The 17,856-nt window shown below is 38.8% G+C and overlaps 1 protein-coding gene across 3 annotated transcripts in view; it reads right to left on the minus strand.

Annotated features, from left to right (window-relative positions):
• Positions 1 to 17,856, minus strand: part of LOC110062877 (uncharacterized) — a 54,380-nt gene that overhangs the window by 10,970 nt on the left and 25,554 nt on the right. For all 3 annotated transcript variants that reach the window (XM_089282821.1, XM_089282822.1, XM_089282820.1), the window contains exons 17-37: positions 16,947 to 17,015; positions 16,401 to 16,502; positions 15,315 to 15,395; positions 14,827 to 14,880; positions 13,513 to 13,660; positions 12,284 to 12,565; positions 11,427 to 11,558; positions 11,044 to 11,213; positions 9,470 to 9,607; positions 9,314 to 9,380; positions 8,951 to 9,050; positions 8,135 to 8,242; positions 7,772 to 7,847; positions 7,037 to 7,126; positions 6,182 to 6,248; positions 5,446 to 5,628; positions 4,622 to 4,939; positions 3,253 to 3,456; positions 1,996 to 2,154; positions 1,458 to 1,678; positions 383 to 714 (exon numbers count right to left, since the gene is read on the minus strand). In XM_089282821.1, the coding sequence (XP_089138947.1) occupies positions 383 to 714; positions 1,458 to 1,678; positions 1,996 to 2,154; positions 3,253 to 3,456; positions 4,622 to 4,939; positions 5,446 to 5,628; positions 6,182 to 6,248; positions 7,037 to 7,126; positions 7,772 to 7,847; positions 8,135 to 8,242; positions 8,951 to 9,050; positions 9,314 to 9,380; positions 9,470 to 9,607; positions 11,044 to 11,213; positions 11,427 to 11,558; positions 12,284 to 12,565; positions 13,513 to 13,660; positions 14,827 to 14,880; positions 15,315 to 15,395; positions 16,401 to 16,502; positions 16,947 to 17,015 (3,101 nt within the window). The remainder of the gene's footprint in view (positions 1 to 382; positions 715 to 1,457; positions 1,679 to 1,995; positions 2,155 to 3,252; positions 3,457 to 4,621; positions 4,940 to 5,445; positions 5,629 to 6,181; positions 6,249 to 7,036; positions 7,127 to 7,771; positions 7,848 to 8,134; positions 8,243 to 8,950; positions 9,051 to 9,313; positions 9,381 to 9,469; positions 9,608 to 11,043; positions 11,214 to 11,426; positions 11,559 to 12,283; positions 12,566 to 13,512; positions 13,661 to 14,826; positions 14,881 to 15,314; positions 15,396 to 16,400; positions 16,503 to 16,946; positions 17,016 to 17,856) is intronic.

Genomic DNA, 17,856 nt, shown 5'->3' on the forward strand with positions numbered 1-17,856 from the left:
ATGATTAACTAACAAGATCACAATCCTATGGGTTATTGACCAAGCATGAGGTCCAGATGGCTGGATATTGGCCAGGTTCCCTTTTTGTGCGTGTTTATGGTCGAGACGGAGTCATGGTCCATAAACTCGGAAAAAAAAAATATCCAGCCATCTTCCTGCTGATATCCAGCCATCTTGACCGAACAAGCTCGGTCAATAAAGGATTTATTGTATGGCTTTCGGGAAAATGCTTCTTGCGGGACACAGAGGGTAGTCCCGGGCGGGCAAGATAGCGCCATGTTGTCCGCTCGGATGTCCAATCACGGCGCAAGATTTTGTTCGTCTTGCTCGCTCACTGAGCTAGCCATATAATAAATATACATATTTAATATTGCATTTTTACCTGGCACCTTCTCTCATCCAAAATCTCACCACATTCGGTTTTGGCTTCTCCTTCTCCAAATACGAGGCCGAGGAAGCACCGCTGTTGTACACCAGAGAACCCGACAAGTCGTCTTTAGTAGAGGCACTGCTTAGTAAAAGACCGTTCAATGACGCCAATCGTGGCATGCGCTTTGCCAAGTTGCTCTTCTCGTCCCAGGAGTCAAATTTCTTTATCAACTTCACTTCGGTTTGTTTGTCGCCGTTTGAAAGGAATGTGTAGTCACGTGGGGCCTCCCAGATTCCTCCCCAACGGTTTTTCCCATCGGCCTCAATTCGATACTGGAAGAATTTCTTTCAGGAAACAAGGCAGCAAAATAGCCATCAAGTACGGAATATCATTCTCGATCATTACAAGTAAGGATTCAGCTTATATAATGTGTTCTTGTAGCGGTGATCTATGACCTATGACAGTCACCCTATGAATATATTCACTGGCATTTGAAAAGGCCTTTTAAAATCAGTGTTATTCCGCGTGCTGGAAAATGGAGGAAAAATAGATCATTTTAATTTGTGATAATGCATTATCCTTTGACTAGAAACATTAACCGAAAAATGCTGGTAGGTTTTACAATGTAGAATATACAATGTAATATGTTCGTTATGTTTGAGGGATTGGCTGCAAGTAAGCCATACTTATTCGAGACGACTTTAAAATGATTCACCATAGTTTAATAGGTCATTTACAAAGATTACAGTTTTTTGGTTGTTTTTTGCCTGCAACGCACCACAGAGCTGCACAAATGCCATACATTTGGGTTATCGGCCAAACTCCTCAGCTTTCGTGTACCCGAAATCTGTAATTGCCTATATCAAGCTCAATCTCATTTTAAAAATATTTGATAATGAAATATGAATTTTTTCTGAAAGTGAAATTCTTTCTTGGATCTTGTCGTGTTTTATAGGACAACATAAAGAGAAAAATCTCCATCCTTCGATTTGATGTAATTTCGTTTGTTGTACTCATCTCAGCCTCAGAAACAATTTAGAATTTTAGCAAAAGGAAAATTAAACATGTCAGTTTACCAGTGAGTTACCTGTGATTTATCAAAGTCTTTAATGGCATCCGCCAAGCCAAGAATAGAAAAGTCGTGTTGCAGTGAAGGCTTGTCTGCATTTCTCTGTTTGATGTTGTCCTTGTCCCACCCACTGTGAGTCTTGCTTGTGACTAGCAGTGTCCAGGGCCCTCCCTCGGTTGTGAAGTCGCAAACCGTTTTAACTTCGGACTGACCGGGAGGCTTAATTGTAAAAATGCCGCCTGCGAAAGGAAATCACAAAACACCAAATATTTGTACTTTTTACTTAACGATAGAGAGAAAATCAATGATCGAAAAATCCAATGAACGAACCAACTAACCAACAAACGAACGATTGAACGAACAAACAAACGAATGAAGGAGCGAACGAGGGAAAAAGACGAACAGGCCAATGAGCGAACGAACGAGGAAATCAACGGACGAGAGAAAAAAAATTGTGCCATTTCAGCTAATCAAAATAGATCATGACGTCACGAGCTATTAAGAGTTGCATGCAGTCACCAGACACTATTCATTTCGATAACCTAAAGAAATTTACCTGACACTGGGTTAGTTTGAAGCCCCCTGAAGTAGACCTCCATGCAGGACCTAGGAGTTTCATAAGGACCCTCTCGCATCCAGTACCAGATGTAAGAAGGCTGACTCTCTTGAAGGTGACCACTAATCCACGGTGCGGGATGATAGCTTTTATCATTTCCTAAAAAATGACGATAAAATAACCTGTTAACAGACTTCCCTTTCAGTACCTAGCTCTTGAATTGAAAACAAAACTGCCCTCAGGCTAAACGATCAATTCATGAATAAGACAACGACGATTACTTGTTTCATTACTAATTTTATTAACAATGTATAAAACTTAGAAGCAGAAGCTCAGGACAAACTGCTTTGTTCAAGTGGTGGGTAAAGCAAGATTGGAAAGCGTAGGGGAACAGCTTAAGTTACTTCTTTACCAGAGGAACATATATGCTGCTTAACAAAGATGTGGTTTTCGTTCACATTATCCAGCAGCTATTTTACAATTGCATGATTTCTACATTCTCTCAAAATAATATTAAGGATCTTCAAATTTTCGAATAACCCCATACACAAAGTCAATAATACCACCTAGGTTTCTACCACAGTCAAATCAAAAACAGCACTAATTAGCACATTCCCATCCCACAAAAAAATCGTCTCGTGGTTTACATTGAGACCGGTTCTCATATGCTGCTGACATACCTGGGAAACCGGCTTGGGGCACCACAACGGCATATTTGAACATTTATCACCGAATCATAATCTGTTCCAGGCATTGAGCGCTTTCTTGCCTGCGAAACTGAGCTGCGTTCAACTTCGCAGGCTAGCCAGCAATTCTCTACTTTCAACATGGCGGATGAAGTCACACGTGAGAATTAATGGCCGGCCGCTGCACCCAAACTAATGATAAAGTTCTACTAGAAAACGACGTTGTACGTTTCTAAACCCAAAAAATCTCTTGAGAAAACCCCTCGACGATGATTAAGCAATAGAGTGGGTCTTGGTGTTTTCCTCTTCAGGGACACGGGAAAAATCTCCATATTCACGACTACGTGTCTAGAATTTTTCCCCAAAAGACTACATCCCTTACCACAGTAAGGAATAAAATTGACTAGACTTTGGGAAATTTTAAAAGCGACCAAGGCTAGTATGTTCAAAATTTCACGAAGAGAGTAGAATTAATGAAAGGTACAGAATGAGGAAGTGTGCGCCCAAGCGCCGTCATTCACTAAGGAATTTAAACAAGCTATGGAGTTATTTTTGTCTTTGTTTCATGTACCTGTTATGGTTCCCCACCAGTTAGATTTGGCATTGTTTGATGTCGTTAGCCTGGCGCCAGAAATCCATGGCATTCTTTGTTCAATTCCACTATCAGAATACTTCCAATTGTCAAACTTCTTGATCAGGTTGATGTCCGTTTGCTTGTTGTTTGTAGCTATAAAAGAATATCCTCTTTGTGCAGTCCAGATACCGCCCCAGTGACCTGCGAAAACGTCGAATCAATCTTTGAACATCTTTGAAACCTTGCAGGCTAAGATTATCGACTCGAATTTATTGCTTAAATCGATGTTAAGGGAATGTAACATTCAAGTTAAGGACGTGTACAAGTAACACGCTGAATACACGAATGTCTTGTTACTGTGTTAAGGCAAAATCACATATATTGATAAATTTGTCACGAGCTTGAGACAAAGACAAAGTCTGATGAGGAGTCCCCGACAGGACTCGAACCCAAGACCTCCAATCACGGGTTAGGCGCTTTAACTACTGAGCTACGGAGAGACTCTTGGTGAGCTAGTCAAGGCGTATAAGTGACACACGTCCTTCTTACTCCATAGTATTTATTATTATGCTGTAAATAAGTATTTATCAACGTACCTCAACATTTATTTATTAATTTTTTTGTAAACTAGTTATTAACTATTGGCTATTGAAACAAATGAATATTTCATCTTGATCACTATGTTGAAGTCGACACCCTGACTAAAATTCTTAAATTTAGTGCCTGATTAATTTTAACCCATCGTTTAGCTTATCTCTAGTTAATCATAGCTCCTAGTATCAATTATATATAAATGATTACCAGTCAAAAATAGTTCGTAACGCTTGTAATAAACGTTTTCGTAAATCATTGCCTAAGTAGTTGAATAGTAAGCTTATTAGATATCAATGGTACAATATAAATATAGATGTGACCCGCCTAGATTAGCCGAGACTACCTGCAGGTTCATGCTGTTATTTTATTTAATTTAAGTTTCTAACTTAATTATTTTTAATAATAAAGTGTAGATGGAAGACAACTCATTAATCTAAAATTCATGGCTGTGAATTAATGAAAAATGAATAAAGTTTTGTTGTTGTTGTTGTTGTTGTTGTTGTTATTCACCAATCTGAAAATTTACCATCTTTCATTATTTTTCACACATCTTATATGTTGTTCCAAAATACTTCGTCAGCCTACCGAGATCCTCAGCCTCAACTTAAGACTGTGATTTCAAACGTATGGTAGACATCCCCCTGATCGGTTTTATTATGTACCTACCAGACATCTGCCGCTAAGTGCAACAATTCTTCAAAATTAAACGTTGACAAATTTTAATAGTAAAAAGGCTGCTGTAAACACATAATATTATCTCCGTTAACATTACCTCGACTTTGAGCTTCTAGTCGATATTCAAACTTAGATCCCGCCACGTTGATGTTATCCTTGATATTGTCAGCGTATTGAAGGATAGAGTAGTCTTCCTTTAGATTTGGTGAATCTGCGTTTCTCAATTTAACGTTCTGTGCTGTCCAGCTGTTGGTGTGACTTGTAACCAATAGTGTCCATCCACCACCGTCACGTGACATATCGCAGTATGTCATGATTGGCTGGGAGCCTGTAGGAAAGATCTTGTAGACTCCGTCGGGATAATGATGGTTCTTTTCCACGCCGATTTTCTGTAATTGGCGGCATGACATTACCACTGCATCAAACAAATGTGAAACAAAACAACTGAGTAGTACATTCATGTGGTACAGTTTAATCTTCCTTTATGCTTAAAGTGTTTAAAATGCCTATATATGGTTGTACCGTAATTACCCAATCAGAAGCCGTGTCTACTGCTCTGATATCTTACGATATCAAGTCACCGATCCGGTGACGCTGGATTTTTGGCTAACCCTGGGTACGGTAAAAGCCTATTTGTATCTCTGTGCGGTTTGATGGCAGGTTAGACTCGCCTGTTGTCATCGTATATGGGAATTTTCACCAAACTCGCCAGATACACCGCTGTGTTCCAAAAAGGTACGATCAGGTATAAAAAAAGGAAGAGAGGTATACTTTTCAATCGGTCACCCTTTTTAGTACTATTTCAATACGTTCAGTTCAAGTGAGGAAAATGCCATGAATAAGTTTTGCGAACAATGGCTGATGAAAAGCACTCTCATTTACATTTTTAGCACATATTCGTTTTTACCAACTTGCACTCACCAGGGCAATCCTCAGTGTTACAGTCTTCTGTTTGCTGTCGGACTCCAGGGCAGTCAGCTCCACCATGTTGTGGAAAAGGATTGTTACAAAATCGATGTCTCTTTCTCTTGCCGCCATCACAGCCCTTGTCACAGACTGTCCACGAGGACCAATTTCCCCAGGCTCCATCTCGGGCTACCAACGCTAAAATGAGTAAGTGTATCGACTTGGTACAATTTGAAAGTCTGTACAAATGAAATAACACTGAGAACTACGAGATCTACGATGCACACTCAAGTTTTGTAATAGAAAAGCTAGTTTTCCAAGTGTTATATCAGACACGAAAGACCACGTTTCACCACGTGTTTGAAAATACGACGCGTAGCGGAGTATTTTTGACTAATTTCAACGCGTTTGGAAATGTATTCAAACACGGTCTTTCGTGTTTGATATCCAAACACAGTCATGGTCATGATTCCCTACGTTTGAACTTAATCAATTATTAATGATTTTCGGACACATAAATGTTAAATTGATATAAGCTTGCAAATAAAACGTAAGCGCTATCGGATTTTTTTTTTTTTTCAAAAACTTGCAGCATCTATTTTACAGGCTTTGCGATCACTTGACCCTGGCCAAATCAGAAATTAGGTACTCTTCCCGTTATTTTTCATTTAGGTCCGATGCCAATGTGATGATAAAGCGATAAGAACAACTTTCAAAATGTATAGGTATAATTATTTTAACTGACGCTTACCAGAAGCACAGCCACTTTTGGGATCAAAGCCACCTTCACAATGACAAGACTTTTTATTTGTACATACCTATGAACGAATAGCCCGGTGTAATGCATCAAGGAGAATCACATTGTAGTGAAAATTGTAGCTTATACGGACACGTTTGTTTTTATCTTCTAATCTTTAATCGATTGTTAACCCAATTGTTCGTTGACATATCATCTGCCCGCTAAGAAAAGTTTTCTACGGTCATTTTTTATGAAGGTTTAGCTTTATAACAAACATTTATAATGAAACAATTTAGTGTAACGGCCCGATGTGATATATCAAACATGAAAGACCTAGTCTCTCCACATTTCTAAACACCGAGAAGACAGTTGAAAATACGACGAGCAGAGGAGTATTTTTGACGAACGTCGAGGTGTTTGGTAATGTGGTTAAACACTGTCTTGAGTGTTTTATATATCTTCTCAATCGAAAACGGAGAATTAAAATCATAAAAAAACAGTGTATATTAAGGTCAGATATCCAGACAACATCGTGGTCAAGATTTCCTTTGTTTAAACTTGATAAGTTATTTTAATAGTTCATTAAAATGAGTTTGAGAGGGAAATTGTATACTGTTCAAAACTATGGATAAAAGACGTGTCACTTATATGCATGCGAAAAAGAAAGACTTTATTCAGGGAGCAATTGTATTAAATGAATTTATATTAATTCACCGTTTTTGTGATGCCATACTAAAGAAACCAGATCTTAAAAGAAGACTTTCGCTACCCTTGTTACACTACTGTCAGCTATAAATTGATGAGGTGACATATAACCTGTATTTAAAATAGTTTTAAAGACTTGTTAGACGCTTTCAACCTACTCACCCCTCTACCTCCACACTCTTTGTTGTCTACAGTTGGACACGTGCCATTGTTGAGATCCTTAAATGTCTGGCACTGATAATTGACGCACATCTAAAACATTTTTGGGGAAAACAAATTTGAAGTAATTCATAACTTGACTTAAAATGCGTTCCTGTCAATCTTTAAAAGCGGTAAGAAATTTGTAGTCTAGATTACTTGTATTGGTTTGTGTTTCACGGAGACTTAATTGTACAATTACTGCAAGCAAGTTTTTAGGTCAAGTAAGAAAGCAATGATTGGGCTTTTATCAATGACTATGTGGATGCTCAGAGGTATCCGACCCCTCTCGTTTTTCCAAGTAATCAGATATTTAGCTAAGGAAATATATCCATATGGTTTGTCATGCAATTATTTAAATGCTTTAGTGACGTACGCAGCATAATTGTAACGTCATAAATTCAACAAATCGCCAAAATCGATTAAAAACTAGAGAAAAATAAAAGAAGCAAAAACGTAAAGCAGAAAATTCTCAGAATTGGTAACATCAAGCTACAAACAAGGTTGCTGTGGAAACGGCAGGACACTGACAAAAAGTCAGTAGTATGAAAGGGTAAAATTTTATCAGTATCGATTTAGTAGGTCTACTTAAATCAGTTTTAGAAAGGTAACAATTACCAGAAATGTTGCTTTAACAATCAAAATAAAAGGCTTGGGTGACGGTCCATTTCCTGTATTAAAATACTATGCCCTTGGTACCTTGTCAGCTCCACATTTTGTTCCGTCTCTGACCATTCCTTGACCAATACTATCTGTTGACTTTAACGTTGCAGCACTGTGGAAAGTAAGAACATGAGAACATTACAATGGATCAAGATCATTATTTTCACACTCTTCACAGTTTATCATCAGGCAGAAGAAAACAATTAGTTTTTGTCGCACAACGAAAGATCTTGAATTGAACCATGCGAGAACCATACGAGAACCATACGAGATCAACTGTTGTTTTCTCTCCTAGAGTCTCTCCTCGTTTAATCTTAACTTTAAGGCTATCTCACATACGCTTAAAGTATGTTATCCGTTAGTTGAGGTAGAAAATGACAAGCAAACAGAATTCCACACCTGCATTGCTTTCCGTTATCCAAAGCGATCTTGGAGTATGTCCATCCATAGTCTACAACGGGAGAGTTTCTGCTGTCTTCACATTGCAGCTGGCCACATAAAACGGCACTAAATATTTGAAAAGTTCATTTATCTCAGCTTGTGTTGCCGTGATATGGTTATGATGCGTAGCTAATCCTGCCATGATAACCATGCTGGTGGCAAATCAGTCAGATTTGCAAAGCAGAACGAAATTTCGTAGAGTGTAGCAAATAACATTTCGACATTTCCGTGAGATTTCGTTTAAAGCGAAATTTCATTCATTTTCGCCCATAAGCAGTCAAGTTTGTTTTAATCATAATCTGCATTAGTTCATAGCGTGAAGTATAATACCAATGAAAATCAGTTTTTAAGTCAGATCAAAGCTCGATAGGCGTTTTCCGAGTTGCCTTTTACATCTGTGTCAAAACGAGTCTTCGAGCGAAACCAGTCATATCAAAACGTGTCGTGTGTCCCCTACAGGATCACGTTCATGCACATCAAACACATTTGCATTTCAAAGGTTATGCACGAGAAATTGTTTTGAAATAGAGGTTCAAGGTAACTCAGAAATGGTCTATTACAACTAGTGGTTTGTATCCTGTGCGTGTATAGAACACAAAAAAAAAATAGATCGCCAGGGATGGCACAAGATACCCTTTGCTGGCTGTAGATCCGTTGGTATTGTGTATGACCAGGGACCTCAACCCTTCGATTGTGTTATATGAGAAATAAACTTGCATGGAGTAGTATGAAAATCGATCTTTGTGTTTTGAACTAATAATTTGAACAGTTTACCTGGCAGCGCAAGATGAGTTGGTGGTTGGATCGCATGTACCGTATCCTGCAGCCTCGGTGTTAAGCTTGTCATAGCATCCTTTGTCGGCGTTTTTGGCAGCTATAATTGGTTACAACAGTTACAATATACTTATTTTGATAAACATTTTTCAAGCTACCTAAATACTCAGGGTGCAGGAAAATAGAAAGCAAACATAGAGGGATGTCTCAATCGCTCCATTTGAGGATCAGTCTTTGAATTATACGAAGGTCTAAGGTGTATAACTGGCTCTTCAAACCAACTGATAACCGAAGACAAATTTCATCCAAAGCAAAACATAGAGTTATCAAAGAATCATTTACATAGACAAGCTGCGCACTTACTAGCTCCCCATAAGTCCTTGCACTGAGTTTCGTGAATTTCGCTGCATTTTCCAAGGTAACAAACAGACTAACAAAAAAAAAGAGAGATTACATTTAAAACAGGTCGCACTTTAAGTGAGATAATAAATATTAACTCGTTCAAGTTGAATGGCGTACGTTTGAGTGGCTTTTGTCTCCGCTCTCTGTGTAGCCTGTCCACCGCTGACCATCATCACTGTAGTACAAGAAAAATCCGGTCACCCAGTCGTACCAATTTCCGCGTCCTTGTATTAAAATTTTGTTGACCGTTTTTACCTAAGATTGGAAACAACAACAACAATTGTAAGCAACTTGCCAGTTTACCACAATCTGAAGCTTTCAGACAAATAACAAGTACACTGGTAACTGTTTTTAACCCCTCGAAAGGAGCCTTAAGCGGGCGGCAAAATATTGCCTTACAGCACTTTAGAAGCTGTGACAATGATGATTTTGCACTACGAAGTAATGTTTTAATTTACTACATTCTTGGGACTCAGTCGGTGAGGAACTGTAAGGAAATACTTCCTCGTGCATGTAATGATTTTAGGGTGAAAATAAGGTCGATTTGAAAATATTTTGTATAAATTTCCATACAATCTTAGAAGGTGGCCACAAATGTGTACAAACCCAATGCAGGTGGAGTCGAACCTCTCCGTATTGGGAAGGTCACCAAGATGACGTAACTTTTAAGTCTTCACTGACAGATTAGAGTGTTAAGTAACTAAAATCAGGCCCAAAAGTGACATTTTCGACAAGTTCTAGTATTGGTATCAATTCGTGTGAATGTTTGTGTAACCGCCGACAGAAAATGGTACATACCGCAAATTATCGACACCGCGTCCCCGGAGTGTCCGCAATCGAGAAGTTAAATCAGATTTATATAAATTTGCTCCCTAGGGCCGAGATTTAGTGTCCGTTGTCCGTTTTAGAGAGGGTCCGTATTATAGAGGGCTTTTTTTAGAGGAAATGTATGAGAATGATGTCGGTACATGGGAAACTGTCGGTATAAGAGAAGTGTCCGTATGGAGAGGTTCGACTGTACAATGTACTGTATATATACTGTATCCTTCAAATATCTCCTCAATTAATTTCACAATTCCTCTTTTGATTCATTTCCCTAACTTCATGTTCTCGAATTGTGGAAGCTTGCACTTCAGCATAAATAAACCTTTTTACTTCAGTCGAATTAAAGCAAAAAAGACCAGCGCGAATAATAGCTTACCAACAGGCTACAATCGGGTTTTCAGAGCTGAAATAGACTCGTGCTTAGATTTCATGGAGATGGAGATTTATACAAATACATCCGAACCTGTTTGATATAAGCACCAAACTGGTATGGCCAAGTTTTCGTATTATAGAAGTTTTCATAATATATAGATTTAACCAAGCCTAAATGCGGAGCTCCAAAGTCATTTATTTGGATGTTGCTAATAATTAAAATTATCCAACACGTGCGGCAAATTTTGGACGATTTTGTAGTTCTGGCCCAAAATTGCACGGCATCCGCGTTGGATTACATTGTAATCCAAGTACCAAACTGGTATGGTCAAGTTTCCGTGTTATAGAAGTTTCCATATTGAAGAGGAAGTGATAGCACGAGTTCTGGTTTCTCTGGCACCACGTAAACTGTTCATCCTATAGAGTAGTCCATAACACACACAAAATAATTTGTTTACACAAAAGGCACAGAAGACTTTACTAATCTTACACACCTGACCGAGATCAACTTGAAAATACTCATTTTCACTTTTTTTTGCCGCGCACCAGTACTTTCCATTATGCAACCGTCCATATTGAGGAAGATCCGCTGGTCTCGATGAGCTGGCTGTGATTTGGTCATCCTTGATCTCACCACTCTCCATTCCAAGCGGTTCTATGCACTCTTTACATATGAGATTTACAACGAAAGAACAAAATAAGTATCGACCTTCTTGAAGTTAAAGGAGTGTTTTTACAAAAAGCAAGTGCTTTTTCAGTTACTAGTGTAACCTACTAATTAGAGAATTCAGAGTTCAAAATGAAACTTACACGCGAGCACAACAGCAATAACTGAATCAATAACTTCTTTAAAATAGTGTTCTGAAAAAAGATTTACCTTGTTTCTTGAACCATAACTCTAGCCTCTGCTCATTGCATCCTGACCACAACACCATGTATCTGCCCTTACCAGGCCAAGCTCCGTTGGTGTGTATACATTTACCAGTCTTGACATGTTTCAAAGACCGTCCTATCAAACGATCAAAACCAAAATCCACTTATAAGATGCTAACACCAACCATGTAGGGAGATAGAACAGTAGCTTTAAACAAGAGGGTTACGATGAAGGCTTTCTATAAACCTCTTTTGAGCAGCCACAACGGAGACGTTGATGAAATACTTTGTATAATACCTCCCGTGTATTTACATCCAGTCCGTTTATGCCCTACGGCTGAATCAATATAAAAATTTTTTTCTCTTTAAAAAGACCCATTGGAGTTTCACTATTTCAACTGGTCGAGGATATCCAGGAACTGTGCTACGTAATATTTATATGGTATGTGCTGAGACACTAAAGAATACACTTCTCTTATGGCTAGTGCCTTTGCGCTTTCAATTCTCCCGTAGTTCAGAAACGTATCATTAGGCCAGCCTGAGAAAAGGTTGCTGGTTTAGCCTTTGACGTGTCTTTAGTACTCCATCCAGATATCAGTGGTTGAGACGCTAACTTTGTAAAACACTTTCGGAGAAATTATCAACCTCAACATCGAGTAGAGAAGGTGCCCTGTTTTGTCCGCAGCTCTTAGACAAATGAAACCATGCTTCAATGCTCAGTTCTTTTTAAGATATTCGTCCGCAGAGAATAATATTAGTTGTTATTAAACAAGTAAAACATGTCCAGGACGAAGACAACTACTATGACTCCTTGCAAGCACGTCTCATATAGGCCAATGGTTATTTTCAAATGTTACTTACCTGATGTACGCTCAAACTTGGAGTTTTCGATTGTGCATGTGCTGCTCACAACAATTTTTGCACCGTTGTGAGTTGCGCCATTTTCAGGACAGATCATGTTTCCGCTGCAGTCGTGACGTAACACTCCGTCAGAGCCCAACGTGAATTGAAGATGATTTTCTCTGCACAAACCACCTACGTATATTAGACGTTCGTTATCTCCTGGTGAACAAGTCTTGCTTGAAGGTGTGAGACACAGATCGAGGCCATAAGACATCAGTGGTGTTGGCGCAGTTGGGTTTACTGTTGAAATCATATCAATCGATCACATTTTACTTTACTTGTTGAGAAAATCCACCTGCTGATTGGCGTCACTTAGTGCGTAAATGTCAGTCAGTACATTGAGGTCAGTACATTGAGGTCTCATTGCTCAACAACAATAGTAAGACAATGAATCCAACATTTTTATCAAGAAGTAAACCCTTTTTATCTTCGAATTCAAAACAGCATTGATAAGCTAGTAACATAAAGTCATTGTGGTTTGTGGCACGACCAAAAAGAACAATTCGTCTTATTTCCTCCCCGTTTTCCCACAAAAAAATGAGAAAAAACCGCACACGTTACGATTGCCCGCAACAGTTTCCGGAATTATTCACGACTTCATCATAAAAGAATCAATACAGGACTTCTGATTGCGAATATAGTTACGGTATTTGTTTTACGCGTTTTCAGTTGCCAGACATTTCTTTCCTGAGAAACGATGCGAGGATAATAATTTACCTCAGTCCGTGAATGTGATAAGTAGACGAGGTATACGTTTCAAATCTATTCTCCTCCGTTCGGTGAGTAATAGATATTTATTCAGCATCATTTAGAAGTATAAAGCATCAACAACACAGAATTATCAGCGCCTTTGCTTCACAAAAGAGTCACCTTAATTAGACTTGGACCCTGACAGAGCGGCTCCCTTTGCAAACATTCAAGCTCTCAACGGGTTCCCTGCAACACTGAACTTTCCATAAAGCGCACTGGATTTCAGTGCAAACATTTTAATAAGGCGTGTGCTTTTAACTTGTATTTTTTTTAATTAACCACATCCTGAAGATTGAAATATCCCAACCCAAGTTTACCAGTTTCAATATTTTCACGTGCCACCATTGCAAGCGTTGCTATGGTCCCTGTTGTATTCTTAATATCCCTCTGCTGAAACAGATACCAAGCAGGATAAGCCGTGTGTCATAATTTATTACCTTCACCCGATGAGCAGCCAAGAAATTCCGTTCGAAGACATGGCCATCCATACCAGTGTTGAGGACTGATACGAAGATAACGAGCACTGATTCTAGGGTTCAGTTCCCGAGTGTTCACACTGTAGTAGTTTGTATTGCCTAGTATGACCTTTAAGGAAAAATAACAACATTACGTGGCAGTCTCTGTGGATCGGAAAACAGTTCTCCCTCAAACTTTGCCCAGTAAACCATGTTAAGTTATAGGTAAATGCCACGACTTTAGTTTTGAGAAATACGTCAAAATAACTTTTCTGAGTTTACAACAATCAAAGCTACAAATGGTCTAATTTTGAGCATAGCCAAGATGAAAAATTGCCGAAATTGACAAGCTCACTGCCCAAGACCCACCGGGTGCAACAAGAATTTTTATTATTCCTAGCTAGAGGGTTCCTTCAAAGGTTAGAAACGCATCTTACTTTCGATATGTTTTGATTTAGAAGTTATTGGAAAAATTTTTTTTAGCATCCGATACTTCACATTCTGAAAACCCGCGAAAGTACCCTGTCTTCGTTGGCGTTCATTTCTCAAGTCCAGATTTTAGCTATTGCCCGAGTATTTGAAATCCAACCCTCCCAACCAACATATTTCTTGTCCTTCCAGATTCTGGGAGGTCACATGAACATCCACAACCAGGATCTCTCCCTTTCTCTCTTTCTAATCAACAACCAGAGAAGCCAGGGAGAGAGACCCTTAGATCGACGTTGATTTTTTCTCAGTTTAAAATACATACGTTTTTCTACCATAACACACCCTTCAAAACCCCCGAGACATATTTACCCTTCTCAAATTAAGATTAAGGAGGAAATTCTATACCAGATGTCAGAATTGTTAGTTAAATTTTCCGTATATTTAAATCTAGACTACATTTCAAAACAAAACGTGTAATTAACGCTACAACAGTAGATAAAGTTCGATTTTTGGAAGACTTGTAGTCGTTAAAAAAACATCTTTATAAAATTAATAATCTCATTAGTGCTTAAATTTAAGCTTTTAGCTCAACACTAAGCTTTGAAATGTGGTTGCCATAGAGAAGTTAAACTGCGTAACTAAACACTCGATAAACCAAAACGCTACTTCATAATCTTTAGGAAAATTTACAAAGTTTTATCACTATATCTTCAATGCATGCTGTTAGGAAAGTTTGAAATCACGACGAAAGCAATCTAAGCGTCATCTCAAGTTAACGGTTAATTCGCCATTATTACGTCAAAGGCAGCTTTGAATGGGCCCTTTTTTTCACAAAAAACCGTTGAAGTACCTGCCCGTTAAACGTACCGTTTCCGTCTGATTGCATGGATATCCATCTAGGATATAAGTATCCTCTGGACACTGAGATTTGAGAAGAAACACAAAAATTATCAGCAAAACTAAACAGGCAGCTTATCTCCAGCATGAAGGAAGAATATCTGCCAAATCTGTTAAAAAAAACTTGTGTCATCCCGGTCTCTTCTTTTTCTTTTTTTGCCCACCTCTCCTCTTCGCACTTTTTCTTGAGGAAGATGTAACGTAATATTACAAAATATTTTAATTCTTGTAAAGACTTTTCTTTTCGGTTCCCACTTCTTTGGGACTTAATTCCAGCCCTTTTTTCCCTACCACCCGTACAGTCCTCACGCGCTCTACTCCCAGGTTCGCTCCAACCTGCACCATTCATAAACTAATGTCTTGGTATTGCTATAAACAACTAGTACACAGAGTAACATGTGAAAATAAGTAGGTCTGATAGCACAGTTATCTAACTCTTACTATCCCTAGCTACGTACGTCACTTGAATCACCAGGGCAATATTCTGGCACGTCACAATCTGTTTTCACTTCGCGGCATAAGGATCCTTGTTTCTTAAACTGAAAAACAATTGTCATGGAGCCTGTCACTCTGTGAAACATTATAGTATCAATAACAGGCTGACAAACATCATTCCAATTAAGGAATGAAATTTGGTTTAAAAACTTTTAACCTCAAGTTGGCTCAGCAGACATCTGATGACAGAGATGAGCCAGGTTATGTGAAAATAATTTACACAATGGTTTAGACCCATCTCAGACCCAATCCAACGAAAGCTATATGGAACAGTGCCGGTTATTATGCTTTGCCCAGGCCAGTGCCTTTAGCCTGTTCAAGGAACACGTGACTTTAGACTGCAAGTAAACAATTTGAGTTTAAAAGGAAGTTCTTCAAGTTCGCTCAAAATCTTGGGGAAATGGTGCCGAAAAATGCATTGAAAGGACAACAAGATGCCAGCCCTCACTATTATCCTTGTAAATACAACGGCTACTGACAATCAAACTGGATCATTAATCCACCTCACCTGAACCCGTTATCCACATTAATCAGCGGAGTGGGGTTATCGCGACAATGCGGACTAAAATAGCCGTAAAAACATCGCGCTTTGTTCAAAAAACAAAAATTGATTGCGTAGGAGCTCTTTACGGGATGTGCAGAGTTTAGCAAAACAACGAAGGCTATGGGAAATTCAAGCCTGGTTTCCACAACAACAAAAGCACAACCACAAGCATAAGCATAACGGTAGTGAGGACACCAGCAACACAAGCATATCACGTAGGCATGCGCGGTGTGGATAATTTCCTTATTTTTTGTTCTGTACCTCCTCGACAGAGTAAAACAAGATGGTGGACTTTTGATTACGCTCATGCTTATGCTAACAGAAGCGAGTTCTCACTTGACATAAGCAGAAGAACAAGCAGAAAAAACGTTGCTCCGCGTATGTTTGTGCTTATACTTGTGTTGTAGGCGTCCTCAGTAAGGTTATGTTTGTGCTTGTGCTTGTGCTTGTACTTATGTTTATGCTATTTTTTTCTCGGTGTTTTTGATTTTGTAAATTATCTTACCAGGCAATTCTTGCAGCATGCGTGGTGTAGGTCACTGCATTGTGATTCAGTCTTGAGAACACATTGATGGGGTTCACAACAGGGATCTTTAGCCATGCACATCTGAGGAGAACAAAATAAACTTTCTGGTAACTCTCTCTCTCCTTGATAAATCTAAGGCGAAAGAGTTACCGAGTTTGATCAATATTGCTTGAATAATACTTGTCTTGCATAAATATCCTTCCAGAAGTTAAATTATTTAGTGCTGAATGGGAGAGGAAGCTAAAATGGCGGGGCTATAATAGTTTATATACATTATTTTTGTCTGGTTAGCTTCATTTGTATGGACATTTCCAGTTATATTACTACTGCTCGAGCAATTTCTTGCACAGGTGCTTCGCCTGCATGAGGTAGCAAGATGTCCGAAAACACGATAGTACCGTTATTTGGTGCAGATAGGGCTATTCTCGCGTCATTTTTGTTGAGCGCGGCGCGCGTTCCTTTGTGACACCCATGCAAGAAGAACTTTGCTCGTATTGCCGGGACTTTTACTTTAAATAAACAAACCTCGGGAGTACCGCAGTCGCATTCCTCTTCCTCTTCACGTATTCCGTTTCCACAAATACTTCTAATAGGCTATAATAAAAAGCAGTGATTTTCTTATTCAGTGTAAAATTGAAAACGCAAACTTTTGCAAAGAAATAAAAAGCTTTTTGTACTAGGATTAAAGCTTTCACTGTGCAAGGTACCGTAAAAACACTGCCAATTGTGAGATTCCGAGGTTCAATTGCGCGTTTTTATAAACATTTAGAGTTTTACCCAAATGTGTTAATTGCATTTGGTTGGGTAACTAAAGCGAGATGGCTTTGTTTCCAATACAATTATTTTAGTATTCTTGTTTGTGGCCCATTTTTCGTTGGCGCCATATGTGTATGACATTAAAATGATCTGATACGATATTCTAGAGGCCCTATACTCTCCTATAGATATACTCAAGTACAGCATCAAGATAAAAGAATATAAAAGCAGAAACCGATCCATCATAAATTTTTTTAAGGTGTACTATACGTAAAAAATAAATACCGTAAACCCTCGAATTAGCGCCCAGGGTGCTTATTTCAAATTTAGGAGAACACGGGGGGCGCTTATTCGAAGGGGGCGCTTATTTAATTTTTCCCAAATCGTGGCCTGATATGATCATTCTTTTAATACATCATCTGGACGTAAACATCAACATAAGCTGTTTATCGACATAAAACGCTGATCCTAAAGTTTAAATCGCGGCACTATTAAAAATTCACTTGGTCACAAACTGAAACAATGTACAAATGTAATACTACACGATGAGAACTATAAACCCTTTGCTATCTCATTACTCGTCCACAAAATAGGGGGAGGGGAGGGGGGCGCTTGTTTTAAATTTTGGCTGATAGGAGGGGCGCTTATTCGAGGCGGGACGCTAATTCGAGGATTTACA

The sequence above is a fragment of the Orbicella faveolata genome, unplaced genomic scaffold, assembly GCF_042242905.1.
Source record: "Orbicella faveolata isolate gen_17 unplaced genomic scaffold, um_ofav_v1 contig_12, whole genome shotgun sequence".
Classification (NCBI taxonomy): Eukaryota; Metazoa; Cnidaria; class Anthozoa; order Scleractinia; family Merulinidae; genus Orbicella; species Orbicella faveolata.